Genomic DNA, 19,945 nt, shown 5'->3' on the forward strand with positions numbered 1-19,945 from the left:
TGAGGGGAGATCTGATTGAAATGTACAAAATCTTGAGGGGTCTGGATAGAGCGGAGGTGAAGGGTCTATTCACCTTAGCAGAGAGGTCAGTGACGAGAGGGCATAGATTTAAAGCGATTGGTAGAAAAAAATTGAGGGGAGATGAGGAAAACCTTTTTCACCCAGAGGGTGATGGGGTTCTGGAACACGCTGCCTGAAAGGGTAGTTGAGGTAGAGACCCTCAACTCATTCAAAAGGGGTCTGGATACACACCTCAAGTGCCGTAATCTGCAGGGCTACGGACCAAATGCCGTAAGGTGGGATCAGAATAGGTGGATCGTTTTTCGGACAGCACAGACACGATGAGCCAAGTGGCCTCTTTCTGTGCCTTAAACTTTCTATGAAGTTTACCTTCTTGTGCATCTTCCCCACCTTTCGCCTCAAAACTGGCAGTCATGCTTTCAGCCATCTAAGCCCAATACTCTGAAATTGTTTCCCTAATCTTAGTGGCAACCTCCCACATCCCACCCCCACCCCGCAAAAAAAAAGACTCTCCTTAAAGCCAAACTCTTTAACCAGGCTTTTGGCTACTCCTACTAACATCTTCCCCTTTGGCCCAGCATCCATTTTTGTCTGTCAATGTTTCTGGAACCCCTTGATATATTGCTGTTCATTAAAGGCACTATACAAAAGCAAGTTGTTAACTAACGAATATGAAAAATGACAATTAAATTTCCTGTGGTGTTTCTCAAGATAATTCGATGGTATGGTGTTTTATAACAGAGGCGTTATATTACGTAAAGCACAATGTATACGTGTAGAGTATTTATATCACAATGCCTTTGCCTAATGGGTGCAAAAGACTCAAATAGTTTATGTCTTCTGCTGAGGTAGATTTATGCTTAATGTGGAATGTCCCTTTTTATTATTTTACATAGAATTTACAGGACAGATTAAAGCTAAAAGTAGAACTGGAGCAAAACAGAAATTAGACATAGCTGCTCAGCTATCAGATATTTCCAACGTGGCTAATGCAAAACTTTACATACATATACTTGTTATGATGGAATCCGCGGTTTGCGGGACCAGTGGAGGAAGAGTGTGCGGGCTGTTGTCTGAACAACTGACTTGGCAAATACTTTGTGAACTGCGCTGACCCCGATTTCAAATATTATTTTTTGAGACAGACCCCAACTGAAAGGGAAACTAAAACTTCAGGTTTCTGGGGAAACAGAAACTGATTGGAACCTGATTAAAATAACCAACAGCAGTCCAAGCTCAGATCACACGAGATGGAGTACAGGCAGGGTGAAGAAAGTGAAGGCTGCATCCAGGAGCTGGCAATAGCCAAATACGAGATGCTGCAGCTGTTCCTATTAATTAACGTAATACTGGTGGATCCATGCCATCAAAACACTCATCAGCAGAGCGGAGAAGGTTCTGGAGAAGTGTGCCTTTTTGGATGAAGATCATACCTGTGGAGTTTGGGTTAAAGGGAACTGCTGCCAGATGGGAATCAGTGGCTGCATCTTGGAAGAAAGGAGCTGTAGATCTACCTGAGAAAGTTCAGAGCTTGAGGAACTTTGTGGTGCCATATATGCTGAGTGAACTGCCCAGTAAATCTGAGAGACCCATCATTGCATCTGATAGTTAATGTGTAATTTGTAATATATATTTGACCATGATTTGTTTATTTATTTTATTTAGAGATACAGCACTGAAACAGGCCCTTCGGCCCACCGAGTCTGTGCCGACCATCAACCACCCATTTATACTAATCCTACATTAATCCCATATTCCAACCACATCCCCACCTTCCCTCAATTCCCCTACCACCTACCTATACTAGGGGCAATTTATAATGGCCAATTTACCTATCAACCTGCAAGTCTTTGTTAACTCATGTTTAATTTATGTTGATTTTGCTTTGATTGTTAAACTAAAAGTTATAAAAGTGAAATCTTGTCCATTTGGCTTTTTTTTTTAATAGGGTCATTTGGGAAATTCAGTTCTGCTGGTTTGCTGATCTCCACAGGGATCATAACAAAATTGGAGGCTCGTCCTGGTTCAATCCAAATTAGGCTGTTAAACGGGTTTACTGGAATTTTCCAGAATTTAAACAAACATGATTTCACATTTACTGTTGCTATATTCATTGAGAAATCAACATGAGTACCTTTGATGCTCAGGCCTTTGTGGAGAAGCAGGATTTGTCTCTCAGTGCCTTGGAACAATTGACAAAAGATAACTTGAAGGTATAGCAGGGATAATAGGGGTCAGCTTAAAATCAGGAGCTAGGAAGGCAGAGACCACTGAAGAATTGGCTCGTCACCTGAAGCTTGAGTAAGAAAAGGATGTTTTTGCTAGTGCTCAAGTAGAACTAGCCAAAATTGAATTAGCAAAAGACAGGAAAATTAGACAATTCGAAATGGAGAGGATGCAATTAGAAAGTGAAAGAGAAGAAAAAGAAAATGTGTTACGATTTTTGGGTATATTAGGGACAGGAAATGTGTCCCTAATTTCAACACAGTAGTCACCCCATTAACAAATTTGTTAAAGAAAAATTTCAAGTTCGAATGATCAGAGTCATGTCAAACGGCATTTGAGAAGTTAAAGGCCATTTTGATAAAGGAGCCAGTTCTTGCAGCCCCAGATTTAGTAAGCCATTCAAGCTGGCTATCGACACCAGTGACGTAGGGGTAGGAGTGGTGCTGCTCCATGATGATGCTGGTATGGCCAGGAGCAGCTGCAGAGCACTCTGAGGGGGAAGCGTGAATAGCCAGCAGTTGTGGTCCATATCAGTACTAGCGACATAGGTACTTCTCTAGGAAGCTTAATCAGCATCAAAGAAAGTACTCGATCATCGAGAAAGAGGCTTCAAGTCTTGTACTGGCTCTTCAACAGTTTGAGGTATATGTAACCAATAGTCAGGGGAAAGTACTAGTTTACACAGACCACACCCACTTGTGTTTCTAGAAAAGTTCAGAACAAAGAACCTTGGGCTGTTTCATTGGAGATTAATGTTACAGCCAATTATACTAAAAATTGTGCATTTTGCAGGGAAAAACAATACAATTGCTGATGCAGAGCTTAAAGAAGGGGTGTAAGGGAGACTGAGTTATGAAAATTTTACGATGTTTGAATCTTGCTCGTCCTAATTGTAACATCTGCTTGGTTTTGTTATTGGTTAAGCCTTTATGATTTTGTAAATACGAAATGTATAATTGTGGAATATGAAAATGTTAACCTGTACAGGATATAATAAGCTATTTGTTAAAATGTTTATGGTGTTAAGAACTTGCTACATTGCTAAATTGTTGCAAAGAAAACTTAGACCATGATTTAGCTGTTAATTCATGTTTAATTTATGTTGATTTTGGTTTGATTGTTAAAGTAAAAGTTATAAAAGTGAAATCTTGGTCTTTTTTTATTGGGCTCGTTCAATAAATTCAGTTCTTTTGGTTTGTTGATCTCCATGGGGATCATATCATAAATAATTGTAATATTTGAAGTGTAACAACTATTAGACATGCACTAGATATATCATTTTTGTACCAGTAGTTGATGTTCTGTGGGACTACTGATGCATTGTATGTTTAAAATGCATCACGTTAAGGTGTAGTGATAACTGTAGATGCAGCAGTTTTGAAGAGTATGGCATAAACGTCGAGTCAAAATGTGTGGAAAAAGTAAACAGGAGATCATCTGGGAATGACTGATACCTCAATGGGGTTAGGGGTACAGATAGTGCTTAACTGGAGAATAAGGTAAAAGATTAGGGGGGAACAAGGGCAGATAGCAGATGAGAACAGTCTGGTGCAAGTCTTTAACTGAAACTCAATGGTCAACTTCAACTCTGAGGATTGGATGAAAATGAGAATAGAGGTCGAAATAAAATTAATTTCTTAGAGGATTGCATAGAGAGAAAGTTAATACATTGAGTTAACCAAAACTCAAGAGATATTGACTCTGGTACTCATTATAAGTAGAACATTGGGTAGGGTGTATGTGGGGAATAGGAATAGTGGGAGGTGTGGAAGTATTGGATGAGATATCCCAGGGCCTTGAAGGAGTGGGAAGGTGTCTTTTTTTTTTTAATTCTTTCATGGGACGTGGGCATTGCTGGCAAGACCAGCATTTGTTGCCCATCCCTAATTGCCTTGAACTGAGTGGCTTGCTAGGCCATTTCAGCAGGTAGTTAAGAGTCAACCACATTGCTGTAGCTTTTTTAAAAAATTCATTCATGGGATGTGGGCAATGGCTAGGCCAGCATTTACTGCCCATCCCTAATTGTCCTTGAGAAGGTGGTGGTGAGCTGCCTTCCTGAATCGCTGCAGTCCTTGGGGTGTAGGTACACCCACAGTGCTGTTAGGAAGAGAATTCCAGGATTGTGACCCAGCGACAGTGAAGGAACGGCAATATAGTTCCAAGTCCGGATGGTGTGTGGCTTGGGGGGGAACTTGCAGGTGGCGGTGTTCCCATGCATCTGTTGCCCTTGTCCTTCTAGGTAGTAGAGGTCACGGGTTTGGAAGATGCTGTCGAAGGAGCCTTGGTAAGTTGCTGCACTGCATCATGTAGATGGTGCATACTGCTGCCAATGTGCGTCAGTGGTGAAGGGAGTGAATGGAGTGCCAATCAAGCGGGCTGCTTTGTCCTGGATGGTGTCGATCTTCTTGCTGGGGCTGCACTCATCCAGGCAAGTGGAGAGTATTCAATCACACTCCTGACTTGTGCCTTGTAGATGGTGGACAGGCATTGGGGAGACAGGAGGTGAGTTACTCGCTGCAGAATTCCCAGTCTCTGACCTGCTCTTGTAGTCACAGCGGTATGTAGCTGGTCCAGTTCAGTTTCTGGACAATGGTAACTCCCAGGATGCTGCAAGGCACAAGTCAGGAGTGTGATGGAATACTCTCCACTTGCCTGGATGAGTGCAGCCCCAACAAGAAGCTCAACACCATCCAGGTCTAAGGTCAGTGGGGCGGAAGCTGGAGAAAGTGTACTGAGCACTTTAGTAGTGTTGAAGATCATTATTTCTGATAGTATAAGATGGTTCAACTTAGTTCATGGTACTCGTGAAAGTTCAAGCACTAACAGTACCACCATTACTGAGGAGATGGAAACCAAGAGGACCAGAGGTAGAAGAGAATCATATGAGAAAAATGAACCAAAAAGTAAATAAGAAACTAAATATTAAAAATTAAGGTATTATAGAAAAGCATAGGACAGGCATGATGAAAAAATGACAGCAAGTAACAACTATTAATCTCACAGGAAGTGTGCTCTACCGTACAAGGCATTCCATTAAATAGCTGTTAATGTACATGAAATGTGCACGTATTATCAGTTTGGTATAAACATACACAATGAAAAGGCAATATTGCTGAATCTTTCTGGAGGCTTAGCTGAGACTGTATATCAATTGAGCCCAGCAGATTAGACTTGGACCTCATCTACTGGCAACAGCATTACAGCACATTGTCTACCAGAGACAGCATGGGAGCAGCTGCTGCCTTAAAGTTTTTGCAGCACAGACTGAGTACAATGTACTGATTTCTGCTCTTCAGCTTTGAAATTCCAGTCAGACCCAAAAGCAATGGTCAGTGGTTCCAAAGTGCTAACTGCACAATTGCAACTGAATTCTGCTGTAAAGTGTGGAATATCTTTGTAACAGATGCCTCTGTAGTACCTTTCAGAATCTGTTTATATTTGACAGCTGTGGAACATTACTACTTGAAAATACAGATAAAGGGAGGTAGGGATGGGAAATACACCAACATTTGACAGACCTGTGCAGCTCACTTCTCCCACTGTTGCTTTGAAGGTGAAGCTAGGCAGGTGAGCGTGACCCTCAGATTTCACAAGCTCATAATGGGGGGTTTTCCAATTCTTTGTGCAATATTCCTGCAGCTGGCTGATAGGGGTCTTCCCAGGACATGCAGCAATCACTTGATCCAAACTAGAGAGTTGAAACAAAAAGGGAGAAATAAAAATATCCCAAGAATGCAAGTTCTCTCAGTCAGATTGTGACCTTAAGATGTTAAGTCATACTGTCACAAACCTAGTAAGCTTTTTAATTTACTCCTCCAGTAAGCTAACTTTTGTACTAAGCCAGAGAAGGCTCATCTGTACAGCCATTGAATTTCCAGTAACTCACCTTTCTAGAAGACAAAAAGATCCTAAAACTATCGAGAGGGGGACAGGGGAGAGAAATGAAGACCGACCTTTCCAGACTACAAGTATCATTAAATTTCAACAGCTGCAGCCAGCAGCATAATTAAGAAAATGAAATTAGAAATGGAAAGAGCAGCAAATTCAAGCCATTAAGTTTTGATTCAGAATGCATTAAATGCACAGTGGTGCAGTGGTTAGCACCGCAGCCTCACAGCTCCAGCGATCCGGGTTCAATTCCGGGTACTGCCTGTGTGGAGTTTGCAAGTTCTCCCCGTGTCTGCGTGGGTTTCCTCCGGGTGCTCCGGTTTCCTCCCACATGCCAAAAGACTTGCAGGTTGATAGGTAAATTGACCATTAGAAATTGCTCCTAGTGTAGGTAGGTGGTAGGGAAATATAGGGATAGGTACGGATGTGGTAGGAATATGGGATTAGTGTAGGATTAGTATAAGTGGGTGGTTGATGGTCGGCACAGACACGGTGGGCCGAAGGGCCTGTTTCAGTGCTGTATCTCTAAACTAAACTAAAAAAAATTTAATTTTGTAAAAATTATAATTTAGCAGCTGTGATGGGTTGCTAGCAACAGCTGAATTCCACTACGACAATACCACCATGTTTTTGTGCAGCTTTTTGGAGCTCCATAGTGTGCAACTAACAAAGTCTGGACACTTCTACAACTGAGGAAAGTCACACATTTAAATCCCTTTAAATCCCAATCTATAGTGAAGTAGCAAATCTCATGAGTGTCAAAGAACAGTACAGCACAGGAACAGGCCATTCGGCCCTCCAAGCCTGCGCCGATCTTGATGCCTGCCGAAACTAACACCTTCTGCACTTCCAGGGCCCGTATCCCTCTATTCCCATCCTATTCATATATTTGTCAAGATGTCTCTTAAACGTCGCTATCGTATCTGCTTCCACCACCTCCCCTGGCAGCAAGTTCCAGGCACTCACCACCTGTGTAAAAAACTTGCCTCGCACATCCCCTCTAAACTTTGCCCCTCACACCTTAAACCTATGTCCCCTAGTAACTGACTCTTCCACCCTGGGAAAAAGCTTCTTACTATCCACTCTGTCCATGCCGCTCATAACCTTGTAAACCTCTATCATGTCGCCCCTCCACCTCCGTCGTTCCAGTGAAAACAATCCGAGTTTATCCAACCTCTCCTCATAGCTAATGCCCTCCAGACCAGGCAACATCCTGGTAAACCTCCTCTGTACCCTCTCCAAAGCCTCCACGTCCTTCTGGTAGTGTGGCGACCAGAATTGCACGCAATATTCTAAGTGTGGCCTAACTAAGGTTCTGTACAGTTGCAACATGACTTGCCAATTTTTATACTCTATGCCCCGACTGATGAAGGCAAGCATGCCGTATGCCTTCTTGACTACCTTATCCACCTGCGTTGCCACTTTGTGACCTGTGGACCTGTACGCCCAGATCTCTCTGCCTGTCAATACTCCTAAGGGTTCTGCCATTTACTGTATATCTCCCACCTGCATTAGACCTTCCAAAATGCATTACCTCACATTTGTCCGGATTAAACTCCATCTGCCATTTCTCCGCCCAAGTCTCCAATCGATCTATATCCTGCTGTATCCTCTGACAATCCTAATCATTATCCGCAACTCTACCAACCTTTGTGTCGTCCGCAAACTTACTAATCAGACCAGCTACATTTTCCTCCAAATCATTTATATATACTACAAACAGCAAAGGTCCCAGCACTGATCCCTGCAGAACGCCACTAGTCACATCCCTCCATTCAGGAAAACACCCATCCACTGTTACCCTCTGTCTTCTGTGACAGAGCCAGTTCTGTATCCATCTTGCCAGCTCACCTCTGATCCCATGTGACTTCACCTTTTGAACCAGTCTGCCATGAGGGTAGAATGGACAAGGCCACATAGCTGACCAAAAGGTCATGGAGCAAAGGCAAACAATGTGTTAATGGTTCCGAAGAAGGGTCACTGACCCAAAACGTTAACTCTGCTTCTCTTTCCACAGATGCTGCCAGACCTGCTGAGTGGTTCCAGCATTTCTTGTTTTTATTTCAGATTTCCAGCATCTGCAGTATTTTGCTTTTATTATAATGTGTTAATGGTGTGTTGAAAGACCAAAGCATTAGTACAAATAGGGCGTTAACGGACTGAAGGTCCGTTGTTTGCCTTTGCTCCATGACCTTTTGGTCAGCTATGTGGCCTTGTCCAATCTACACCTTCTCCTTTGTTATCTCTTACCCCACCCCTACCTCACTTGCTTATAACCTTTGACAATACTAATATTTGCACATTCTGAAGAAGGGTCACTGACCTGAAACGTTAACTCTGCTTCTCTTTCCACAGATGCTGCCAGACCTGCTGAGTGCTTCCAGCATTTCTTGTTTTTATTTTAAACTGGATAGTTCTTTTTTGGCCAGCACAGTCACAACAATCTCCATCTGCACCATAATCCTTTTTGATTCTATGCTACAGTAGGCCTTGGCACCCGAATTAGAGAGAGGACCCAGGAACCTGAAAAAAGGATAAAGGTTTGGGTTCTCAAACCCCAGGATTGTGCTGGATACTCAAATAAATGAAAATTAATCGCCTGGACGCTGACGGGCACAACCCAGGAGCAAAATCATAGGGAACATTCAATATTTTTTACCCCAACTTTCTCTGACACTTTCGTTTATTAGTAATTACAAACACTGGAGATGGGGAAAGGGGAGAGTTTGGAAAAACGTGAGTTTAGGAAGTTAGAGCAAAAGCTGATCCCTCTTCTACCACCAGAAAGTAGCAAAGAGGAGCCGCAGTGGGAGGGGTCTCCGATACTGGTCAGAATTTTAAATGTGGAAGCGGCACATAATCATTAAAGTTATGAACAGGAACAGGTGAGCAAAGCACCACGACCCACGGCTCCATTAACGCTTACTCCACCTTGTTAGCTAACGCGGCGAGGAGAGGCCATGGATCCCAGCTGCTGTCACTCACCTGGTGCATCCAGAGCTCCTTTTGGACGCGGCTGTAAACCTTTCCTCAGACATGCTGGTTCGGCGGGGTAGGATTGTAGCCGCGCAGAAAAGGTGCTCTGTGTCCCGAGTTTGGACCGAACCCTCAACACCGCTCCCGATCCACTCACGACTGCTTCCGGCGGGAAGGCATCGCAGTGAATGCTGGGTATTGTAGTCCTCCACGTGTTCCCATCATCGCCGTGCGTCTGCACGGCTCGCAACCACTAGGTGGCGCAGTACTAGCATATGCGCAAATGCAGCCTCATCGACAGTTACGTCACTGTCTGCGACCTATCAGGCAGATGCCAGTAATAAAGATGGCGATGCTCAATTTAAAACTACTGTTCTTTCTGGTCGACAAGGTATCCGTAAATAAAATTTTAAAACTTAGCTGCTCGACTCTTTTCTGGTCTACACTCCGATCCCAGCAGGTCTGGCCAGATGGGGACGCTGTCACTGATTGGGGAAACAGTGAAGGCTTTCTCTTCAGGTCACCGACTAAAACTGAACATTAGCTCCCATCGGGCCCCAATCTTTATATTTAAGAAGGATCCAGCTGCCTTTTTGCAGGTGTCCTACTCTCCTGCTCGAAAGAGCAGGTTAACATTGGGACATGGCAGGAAGGTAGTCGAGTCAGTGGGGGAAATCACAGCCCCCTCTCCTACCTGTTCTCTCCCAGGCATAGGGAGTTAAAATCGGGGCCAGTAAGTGGGCTTTCCCATTTCCATTGCGCATTTTCTTACCAACCCATGCATATAACAACAGATATGGCAATCTCTCAGTCTCCTAAATCAAGACTCAGACTCTTAAATAGAGAGGTTTAATATAAAATGATCTTTTTTAAAACATAGATCAATATGGATTGACGATTGGTTTATTAACAGGGGACTAGATTACAAAAGCAAGGAACCTTTATAAAATACTGGTTTAGCCTCAACTGGAGTATTGTGTCCAATTTTGGGCACCACACTTTAGGAAGGATGCCAAGGCCTTACAGGGGGTGCAGGAGATTTACTGGAATTATACCCCAGTTGATGGACTTCAGTTTTTGATTTTTTTTTTGATTTAGAGATACAGCACTGAAACAGGCCCTTCGGCCCACCGAGTCTGTGCCGACCATCAACCACCCATTTATACTAATCCTACACTAATCCCATATTCCTACCACATCCTCACCTCTCCCTATATTCCCCTACCACTTATCTATACTAGGGGCAATTTATAATGGCCAATTTACCTATCAACCTGCAAGTCTTTTGGCTGGGGAGGAAACCGGAGCACCCAGAGGAAACCCACGCAGACACAGGGAGAACTTGCAAACTCCACACAGGCAGTACCCAGAATTGAACCCGGGTCATTGGAGCTGTGAGGCTGCGGTGCTAGCCACTGTGCCACCCTAATTATGTGGAGAGACTGGAGAAGCTGGGATTGTTCAAAATCATGAGCAGTTTAGATAGAATAAATAGGGAGAAACTGTTTCCAGCAGTAGAAGTCAACAACCAGAGGGCATAAATTTAAGGTGGTAGGCAAAAGCTCTAGAGGCAACATGAGGAAAATAATATGCAGTGAGAATGCGCTGCCTGAAAGGGCGTTCAAGCAGATTTAATGGTAACTTTCAAAAAGTTATTGGATAAGTACTTGAAGGTGAAAAAGGGACAGAGCAGGGGAGTGGGATTGATTGGATGGCGCTACCAAATTGCTGGCACAGCCATAATGGGCCAAATTACCTCCTCCTGTGCTGTACTCTATGATTCGAAATTGTCAGTTGTAGTATCCTCACATCTGAGACAGCAGGTTGTGGGTTCAACTGCCTCTCCGGGGTCTGAGCACAACCATCTGTGCTGACGCTTCAGTGCTGCACTGTCGGAGGTGCTGTCTTTAGATAAGTCATTAAACCGAAGCCCTGCCTGTCCTCTCAGATGGACGTAAAAGATCCTACAGCACTATTTTGAAGAACGGGGAAGTTATCCCCAGTGTCCTAGCCAATATTTATCCCTCAGTCAACATCACAAAAACAGACATTATAACATTGTTGTTTGTGGGATCTTGCTGTGCTCATATTTGTTACTACGTTTCCTACATTATAACAGTGACTACACTTTAAAAGTACTTCATTAGCTGTAAAGTGCTTTTGGACATCCTGTGAAAGGCACTATATATGTCTCTATTGCAGACCATTATGAATTTTAAAATTGATTCTTGTTTTCTGTAGGTTACTTACCATGATTAAGGAACCATCCAAAGTAATTCTACTATTAAGTTTCAAAATTATTTAACTTTCTTGTAATTAATTCTGTCTGTTTTTTTTAAATATAATGGCAGGTTATGATTGTGAGAAACGTAGCCCACTTAATAATAATTTACACCAAGTCAAACTCTGAAGAAGTAAGTTTATTTAACGTTCTTGCAAGATCGGGTGTCCTACAAGCAGGCACACCGATCAACATATTCAGTTCATGTTTATACAATACAAATCCATTTTTCCACGCCTTTAGTTTACATTATTGGTTATAACATATTATGACACTAACCTATCCTATAGTTGCTACAGTCTCCTCCTCTGTTTACTTCTCCCCCTACTCTAACTTTCTAGCCCCTAACTCTTGTTTTTGTTTTACCTTATTTGGCTCTCCATTGTGTGTTTTAACTTGCAGCTGTCAGCCTTTATCTTAGTGGGGCAGTTTCTTATTCACTACATCCTTTGTTCTAACTCTTGCTGTTTCTCTTTTCTCTGCCTAAGCACAATTTTTAACTGCTGTACTGTCTCAAGGTCTTTACTTACATACCCTTATCAGTTCTCTTTTTCAGTGATTTCATTATGCTGTGTAGAAATGACTTCTCGGTAATTTTCCACAAGCTGTAGAAACAACATTTCAGTATTTCTTATTCTCACATGATCAAGCTTCAGAGTTTCATATTTTTCAAGGAGTTTGGTAACAATCATTTTGTAGTGGTCAGGCACAACTGAGTGGCTTGCTAGGCCATTTCAGAGGGCATGTAAGAGTTAACCACATTGCTGTGGGTCTGGCGTCACATGTAGGCCAGACCAGATAAGGACAGCAGATTTTCTTCCCTAAAGGACATTAGTGAACCAGATGGTTTTTTACAACAATTGACAAAGGTTTCATAGCCGTCATTAGACCAGCTTTTAATTGCAGATTTATTAATTAAATTCAAATTCCACCTTCTGCTGTGGTGGGATTCAAACCCATGTCCCCAGATCAATACCCCAGGTCTCTGAGTTACTAGTCTACTGATATTACCACTACACCACCGCCTACCCCTGTCGCTGGGTCAAAATCCTGGAACTCCCTTCCTAACAACACTGTGGGTGTACCTACCTCACATGCACTGCAGCGGCTCAAGAAGGCAGCTCACCACCACCTTCTCAAGGGCAATTAGGGATGGGCAATAAATGCTGGCATAGCCAGTGATGCCCACATCCCATGAATGAATAAAAAATAAAATTGGCTGCAGTTCATTGCTCAATCTTAATTGAAACTCAACAATCCTTTTCTTGTTTTCCTCCCCATGCTTTGGCGATCTTGCTTACTGCAGCTCATTTCTGTCTATTCCCAAATACAAAGTTTGCCAAACCTTTGAATCAAATCTTTTAGGTCAGAGATATCAAAAGTTTTTAGCCCAAATCCAGGTACTTACTTTCTTGCACCACTAACATCAGCAGCTCAAACAAAAACATTAATATTGTGTTCTGAATTTTAGTGTTCATTTTCACACTTCATAATCTAATAAAAGGATATTTTATTAATTGTGCATTAAAATACCCTGCTATTTCAGCAATAATCAAGTTGTGCACTTAAAACTATGTACGATTTAAATTATTTTGGTTTGCTATTTCTGCTTGAAATCATTAGATAATTAGAATAAACTTGTGACTGCAAGAGATATTGTCACAAACACCCCTATCAGGTTAACAGCTTGTTTATTATTCATAAACCTGTGCACAACATAAGTGCAAAAGATGCAGTCCAGGGAGAAGTTCCATTGAAATGGCTGACAATTTCTAAGTTATTATAGTTTCAATTGTTTTTTATTCCCTGCAATTGTTTAGAATTCCATAATCTAATCTCTAGTGTGAGACAACTGTAACAAACCAGATAAGGTTTTTGTTGATAAGAAATGTTTGCTGCTGCTACAAAGAACTTTGTGAAGCAGGTTGGAGATACGGGAAGACTGAAACCTGTTCCTGGTCTGAGTGAGGCTGACAGATATCAGCCACTCAGTTTAGTCACAAAAAGGAAAAAATCCTTCTTCTGGAAAAAAAATAAATACAGCTCTACACCATTCACCCTGAAGGACATTCTTGTTGGAGAAAAGGAGGTTTCTGCAGGTAATGTTTTTACTTTACTTATGTGCAATTTTTTAATGTTTTGCAGGAAACTAACATTACAATAAAATGCTCTTATGAATTAAACTGCTTAAGCTCTATTCAGTGACCTAATCAAATCTGCAATTTTGTATTGTTTGTAAGATTGATTATCTAGAACATAAGATTTTTTTTTTAAAGCTATTTGGCCATCTTGCTTGTTGCATAGTATGTAAATTTTGTATAAGTTATTCAGAATGCCATTCCTAGATTCATCGGGGGGTGAAATTAGTTTTGCAGACAGAAAATGGGGGCATTGACGTCCAATTTCTTCAGAAACACGTTTAATGCCCTTTGTTCGGGCCTTGTAGAGGTGGCAGCTTAAAACTAGTGTTAGGCCCCTTAGATATAGTCAGAAGAGGCCTAGCACCCCTTTTAGGACTTTTTCGTGAATTGGTCAAGAACTAGGCGGAGCTCACCTCACACAAGCTCCAACTTGTTTTTTCAGTTCTGCACTGATCTAGCTGGTCACTTAAAGGGACTGCTTGGGGCCACTCAAGAACAAGTACGTTTTTTGCTTTAAACTTTTTTTTAAAACTTACCTCAATGTAGAGCCAGCAGGAGTGCTTTCCTGTCTGCACAACAATGTTGCCAGCCCTCACTTGGTCCCCTCCCCTTATCTGGGTGCCGCTGCCACTCTCGCAACTGCCTGACGTTCACCCTCACTTTGACAGTGTTTGCTGGATGTACACGGTAGGTAGACGAAGCTTGCCTGACTTATTAAAATAAAACCCAATACTTACCAGCCTTGGGCCTATCTATTCCAACAGGGTTGAATTAATTTTCATTCATCTTGTTTTAGATCTATCTCTCTACCCCTACATGATACCTGATACAGAAACCAATGCACAATTCTGTTAAAATAGTACCCAAATTAAATAACTTTGTCAAAAGTTGTTGGCTCAGCATTTTCTTTATATCCCAGGCTTGACCTTTCATTGTAGGGACATTGCAGTGAAGGTTTTTAACCAGTTGCATATCATCTTAAAAAGATAATATAGGCTATATTTATGACCACAAAATTACAGAATACTATTTGCCTTTTATTAAAGAAACCTTACTTATTCACATTGATTGTCTATTTCCTCTTAATCAAATAGATTGCTATAAAATGGGTTATCACAATTAGGGATTGTTATTTTAACAGGAATAATCAATAATCTAGTTCTGAGTTTCATATACTGAGTTGCATCAGTAAATTGCAACATATATGTGCTAAAATAGATGTGAATTTATGTCAAAAATATATTACCAGCAAAGCCAACAAAAGTAATCAGATGTGTAACTTGTTTCCTATTTAATAGGTGTCTCTTCATATCAGCTGCTCAATTATGAAGATAAGTCAGATGTTTCCCTAAGTGGGAAACTTGGAAATCATATTATTCATGATGTTGGGTTTAACATTGACGGATCGGACTCTGTTGCAGTGAAAGCTTCATTTGGAATAGTAACAAAACATGAGGTAGAGGTTCCAATACTTCTCAGGGAGATCATTAACAGGTAATTCTGCCATTTTCCAAGAAATTTTAGAGATACTATTTTCAAGTTAGCTAGTTATCAAAGCATCATGAAGAAAGCTTGAATGGATACATATTATAGAAACAATGAGAACAACAATTGGTGCATCATAAGCACTTAGGAGATTAAATTGAACAGCCCCTCAAAACAGGCATGGGGATTGTGATGTTTGATAACCCATTCCTGTTCAATGTAATGCCAACATCATGCTGCCAGCTCATTTTCATAATTGCTGCATGCAGGCAGTGCTAACTATGCTGTTCAATGGCTCCGTGCATCACCAGGGGGCCCAAAATCATAATTTTCTAGCACCACTTAAAGCTAGCCTGCACTGCTAAAAGGGGAGATGCATTACGGTTGGCAGTCATGCAGGAAGTGAATCTGATATGGCACAACATGAGAGAGCAGGCTCCAAGGTTTTTGGACTCTGTGCGGAGGCCTTGGTGGAGGTATTGGAAAGTGTGAGAGATGTCCTCGCTCCACATGGGGCTAGGAGATCCTCCAGACACATGCACAAAAGGTAGCAGGAGCAGATAGTCCAGGAGGTCAAGGCCAAAAGTCAAGCCCTGAGGACCTTGTTGAAGTGTTGCAAGAAGTTCAATGATCTCACACAAGTGATCAAGGTCAGTGAATTTATCGTCAAATGCCATCGCCTACCAACTACACCACTAGCCTCAGGCACTCTACAGATCACCACCACCCCCATTACTCACCTACTAACAATTTCTACAAATCATGACTCAGACCTAACATTCATATGTCTTACCTCACCCTCACACATTTAGCACTGCTGCAAGCCTCAAATCCAGATCTCACAGCTTGCTCACACTCTCAGCTGTTCAACCATGACAGCCACATCTGCTAAACAGATTGCATGACACTCACTGACACACTTTCCTCTCTCTTACAGGACAAGGTGGCACATGAACAGAGGCAGCAGGAGTTAAGCAGAGGGATACAGGTGCCCCTGCATGTCCTAACCCCTATGGGGGAGACAGTTCTGGTCATTACTGGGATGCCCATTGCTGAGGCCGTGACCATTGCCGGGGCTTACAGATGATATCCTCATATCAAATCCTCCTTCCCACATCCAACTTCTCCCTCATCCCACAATCTCTTCTGATTTACAAGCAGCAGATATTGTAAGCATGCACCTCTTACTATCCCCCCACGTCTGACCCACCCTGCACCCAACATTATCCTTATGCCTGTATCCTTTCAGATACCCAAGAACTGCAACCTGGCCAAACAGTGGAGGAACACTAAGGAGACAGTAATGATGAAGAAACAGCACCATCACTTGATTTCACACTTGCAGACACCAGCTCAGATACTGGTGCCACACCTGGCCTAGAGGATAGATTAGAGGCAGAGTCTGCATGTGGTGAGACACTGGGCATGGATGGGGTGCAGACAGGGCAGGGGACAAGGATAACATAGATGCCAGCTTTCTGGAGAGTGAGGCTGCACACATTCTGCTGCAGAGGAATCAGATGAGGACTTTGTTGGGGCAGCCTGTAGAAGAAAACTGATGTGTATGCATAGCGAAATGCTTGGGAAGCCTGCCAGAAAGCCTGTGGCTAATGTTGAGGAGCATAAAGGAGTCTGGCACCAATTGGCATTAGGCTTTGTGCAGAACTTGGAGCTCATCCTTTCTAGCAGGGTATTGGTGGCCAAATCTGTTCACACTGTCAAGAAAACATGCCATACCAAAGGAGGATTTTTAATTAAAAGCAAAATACTGCGGGTGCTGGAAATCTGAAACAAAAACAAGAAATGCTGGAATCACTCAGCAGGTCTGGCAGCATCTGTGGAAAGAGAAGCAGAGTTAACGTTTAAAGTGACCCTTCTAATTCATCGGTTGGAAACCTACATTAAACTTTTAAAAGGAGCTGGGATCTTACAAACTTTTAAAAAGCTTGCAGCCAAGATTGCCACCACAATTTGCATTGAAATACCTCACATTCCAGGACATTAAATGGGAGACGCATGTCTAACGCGAATGCATCCAGGGCAATGCCTCATGAACTTGGAGTCAGATAACAGCTTCATTGCTAATGGCGGAACATTAACAGTGGAGTCATACCTCCAGGGTTTGAACATTGAAACAGAGACTCGAGAGATTGAAATACCTAGACTCAAATCTAATTAAACAGCAAACGAGGACCCTAGACAATCACTGTGACCACCTCCCCATCTGTGGAAAACTAGCAGTCGTTTGCAAAAGGACAAGCTCCTGAGATTTTGAAGCAGGCAAGCTTTGATTGCTAACCAGACAAGACCCCAGTAGGGCTGTGTGTGTGTCTCTCTCTGTCTCTCTCTCTCTCTCTCTCTGTCTGTCTGTCTGTCTGTCTCTCTCCAAAAAACATTGCAAGTTTGAAACCTGTCTGCAACTGTGGTATCCCCAAGTCTATCATTGCTACAGACAGAGACCCCGGGGAGGAAAGCCACCTACAACTCTGTCTCTAAGAAAAACCTAAACCAGGTGGGCTAGCCACAAAGTGCACTTCTACCAGCCAAAGACTTCAAGATCACAACTTCACCCAGAAGACAACGGAATTACCCGACCCCACATTTTTTTACTTGTTCTGGACTCTAAAGCAAGATTATTTCTTATCACTTTGTACTCTTATTTGTGTGTGTGTGTGATTCTCGTGTGCGTTTGTGAGTGAAAGTCTAGCGTGGTTTTATTATTTTATTTAGATCGAGTTTAGTTTTTTAAGTACAATAAACTCTCTTTCTTGTATAAACTCAAGAAAACCTATCCAATTGGTTCTTTTACAATCACAACAAAGGAAAAAGGTAAAACGCTCACTGAAGTGGTGAGTACATCCATTGTTTTTAACGAAGACTAAACCCTGTTGCGGTCAAACAAGGAGAAGGAAAAGAGGGGAGCCTTGTGACCCCTCTTGACCTGATCATAACAGACATTTGGGGGCTTGAGTCCATGATCATTACCCAAAGACAAATGAGAAATTTGGAAGTGGGAAACCTGTCAAAAATTCAAAAAACTTCAATACAGGTTTTCTTGTGGTTTTCGCTGCTAGATTACAAACATGTCCACATTCCAGGCCAGTACCTTCCTACACCCAAATTAAGTAACTTGGGACAGGTTAAATGCCCTATCTATTAAAGAGTTGAGGAATATAGCTGGGCAGTTAGGGATTACTATCCGTTCCAAAGCTAGGAAACCCAAAATCCTAAACCATGTGGCCAACCATTTTTCACTTGAACCTGAAGACTCAGAAACAGGTTTGGAGTCAGAAACAGACAGGGTAACGTTAGCTAAGATACAACTAAAACAGAGGAGATTAGAATTAGAATTCCAGAGAAAGAAAGAGCAGAGAGAGTTCCAGGAAAGGGAAAAAGAAAGGGAGGAAAGGGGAAAAGAAAGAGCATTCCAGAAGGAGAAGGAGAAAAGGAAGTTAAGGTAGCTCGAACTAACTAGGGGAAGACCCAATACACCCAATGAAGGCATGGCTAGTGAGGGAGCTACCCCTAGCTCAGGACCATGTGCATGACCTTATTGCAAAGCAAACTGACAGGAAAAGCCCATGAGGTTTATTCACTGTTGCCAGATGAGAGTTCATCAGACTATGAGATGACTAAAAATGCCATCCTGGGTGCTTATGAGCAAGTACCAGAGGTGTACCGCCAAAAATTCTGAAACCTCTGAAAGCAGCCTGAACAAACTTACCTTGAGTTTGAAAGAGTTAAGCAGTTTGCGTTTGACCAGGATACAGGCACTCAAGATACAGCCCACAGAGAGGTGATCCTTCTTAAGGAGTTCAAAAGCTTGCTCTCCCTTCCCATTAAAACCCACATAAAGGAACAAAAGTTTCCAAGAGCCAAGCAAGCTGCAATCCTGGCTGCTGAATTTATGCTTGTCCACAAGCCCTCACCCCAAGGGAAACACTTCTCTAGTCACCCCCAAAAACCTAAAAAGGATAAAAGGTGGGAGGGTGATAGGAGCTTGAACAGTTATGAGTGAGAAGGGAAAGCTGGACACACAGGGGGCCCACCTTATTCCAAAAAGAACGGTGCTGAGAGCAGGAGCAATGCCCGAAAACCTGTGTGTTTCCACTGTAACAAGGCAGGTCATCTTTGAGCTGACTGCTGGAAGTTACATGAAAAACCCATAGGATTAAGCAGGGCACACTAGACCAGTGTTGGAAAAGGGTCTCTGATGGAAAGCACAGCAGACCAACCTGTAGCTTTAACTGCAGCAGTAAGACCGAGTAAACCTACCGCTGTGAGTGTGGGAAACCTTAACAAAATCGCTGAAAGTTACCAGGATTTTGTGTCCCAAGGAAAAGTGTCCCCATACCTCTTGAGTGAGGCGAGCAAACCCATAGTCATACTTAGGGATGCAGGGGCCACCCAATCCTTTCTGTTGGGAGAAGGCATGACCTTTCCACCAGACAGTGCTTTGAATGCTAGAGTGCTAGTGAATGATATCAGAGGAAAGTATATGCCCATACCTTTATACCAGGTGCACATGGAGTGCGACCTTGTTTCAGGACCGGTAACCATGGGGATTGTCCCTAGTTTACCTGTGAGCGGGGTTGACCTGCTCCTGGGTAATGATCTGGCGGGGGCAAAGGTAGTAGCTTCCCTGGTGGTTTTAGAGAGACCGAAAGAGGTCAGGGAGACAGAGCAGTTACAGGAAAAGGTCCCTGGCATATTTCCTGATTGTGTGGTGACCTGGTCCATGGCCAAACAAGCTTCATCAAAGGAGGTTGAACTGGCACTGCAGACAGATCACCCTACTGTCTGGTTATCTGAAACCTTCTTTGGAAAGTTAGAGGACCGAGAGGATGGGTTAAACAGGTCTTCCTTGGTTGAGGTTCAGCAAGTCGACCCAGTATTAAAAAAGTTAATACAGACTGCCCAAACTGAA

At 42.6% G+C, this 19,945-nt stretch overlaps 2 protein-coding genes across 3 annotated transcripts in view; one reads left to right on the forward strand and one right to left on the reverse strand.

Annotated features, from left to right (window-relative positions):
- Positions 1-9,301, reverse strand: part of LOC137372104 (interferon-inducible double-stranded RNA-dependent protein kinase activator A homolog A-like) — a 34,391-nt gene extending 25,090 nt beyond the window's left edge. The window contains exons 1-2 of the mRNA XM_068035515.1: positions 9,121-9,301; positions 5,766-5,935 (exon numbers count right to left, since the gene is read on the reverse strand). Of these exons, the coding sequence (XP_067891616.1) occupies positions 5,766-5,935; positions 9,121-9,173 (223 nt within the window). The 5' untranslated portion in view covers positions 9,174-9,301. The remainder of the gene's footprint in view (positions 1-5,765; positions 5,936-9,120) is intronic.
- A 3,979-nt stretch (positions 9,302-13,280) lies between these two features.
- The window catches only part of pjvk (pejvakin), a 34,368-nt gene continuing 27,703 nt past the window's right edge, over positions 13,281-19,945 (forward strand). For both annotated transcript variants that reach the window (XM_068034581.1, XM_068034582.1), the window contains exons 1-2: positions 13,281-13,491; positions 14,832-15,027. In XM_068034581.1, coding sequence (XP_067890682.1) covers positions 13,281-13,491; positions 14,832-15,027 — 407 coding nt within the window. The remainder of the gene's footprint in view (positions 13,492-14,831; positions 15,028-19,945) is intronic.

This window comes from Heterodontus francisci, chromosome 7, assembly GCF_036365525.1.
Source record: "Heterodontus francisci isolate sHetFra1 chromosome 7, sHetFra1.hap1, whole genome shotgun sequence".
NCBI lineage: Eukaryota > Metazoa > Chordata > Chondrichthyes > Heterodontiformes > Heterodontidae > Heterodontus > Heterodontus francisci.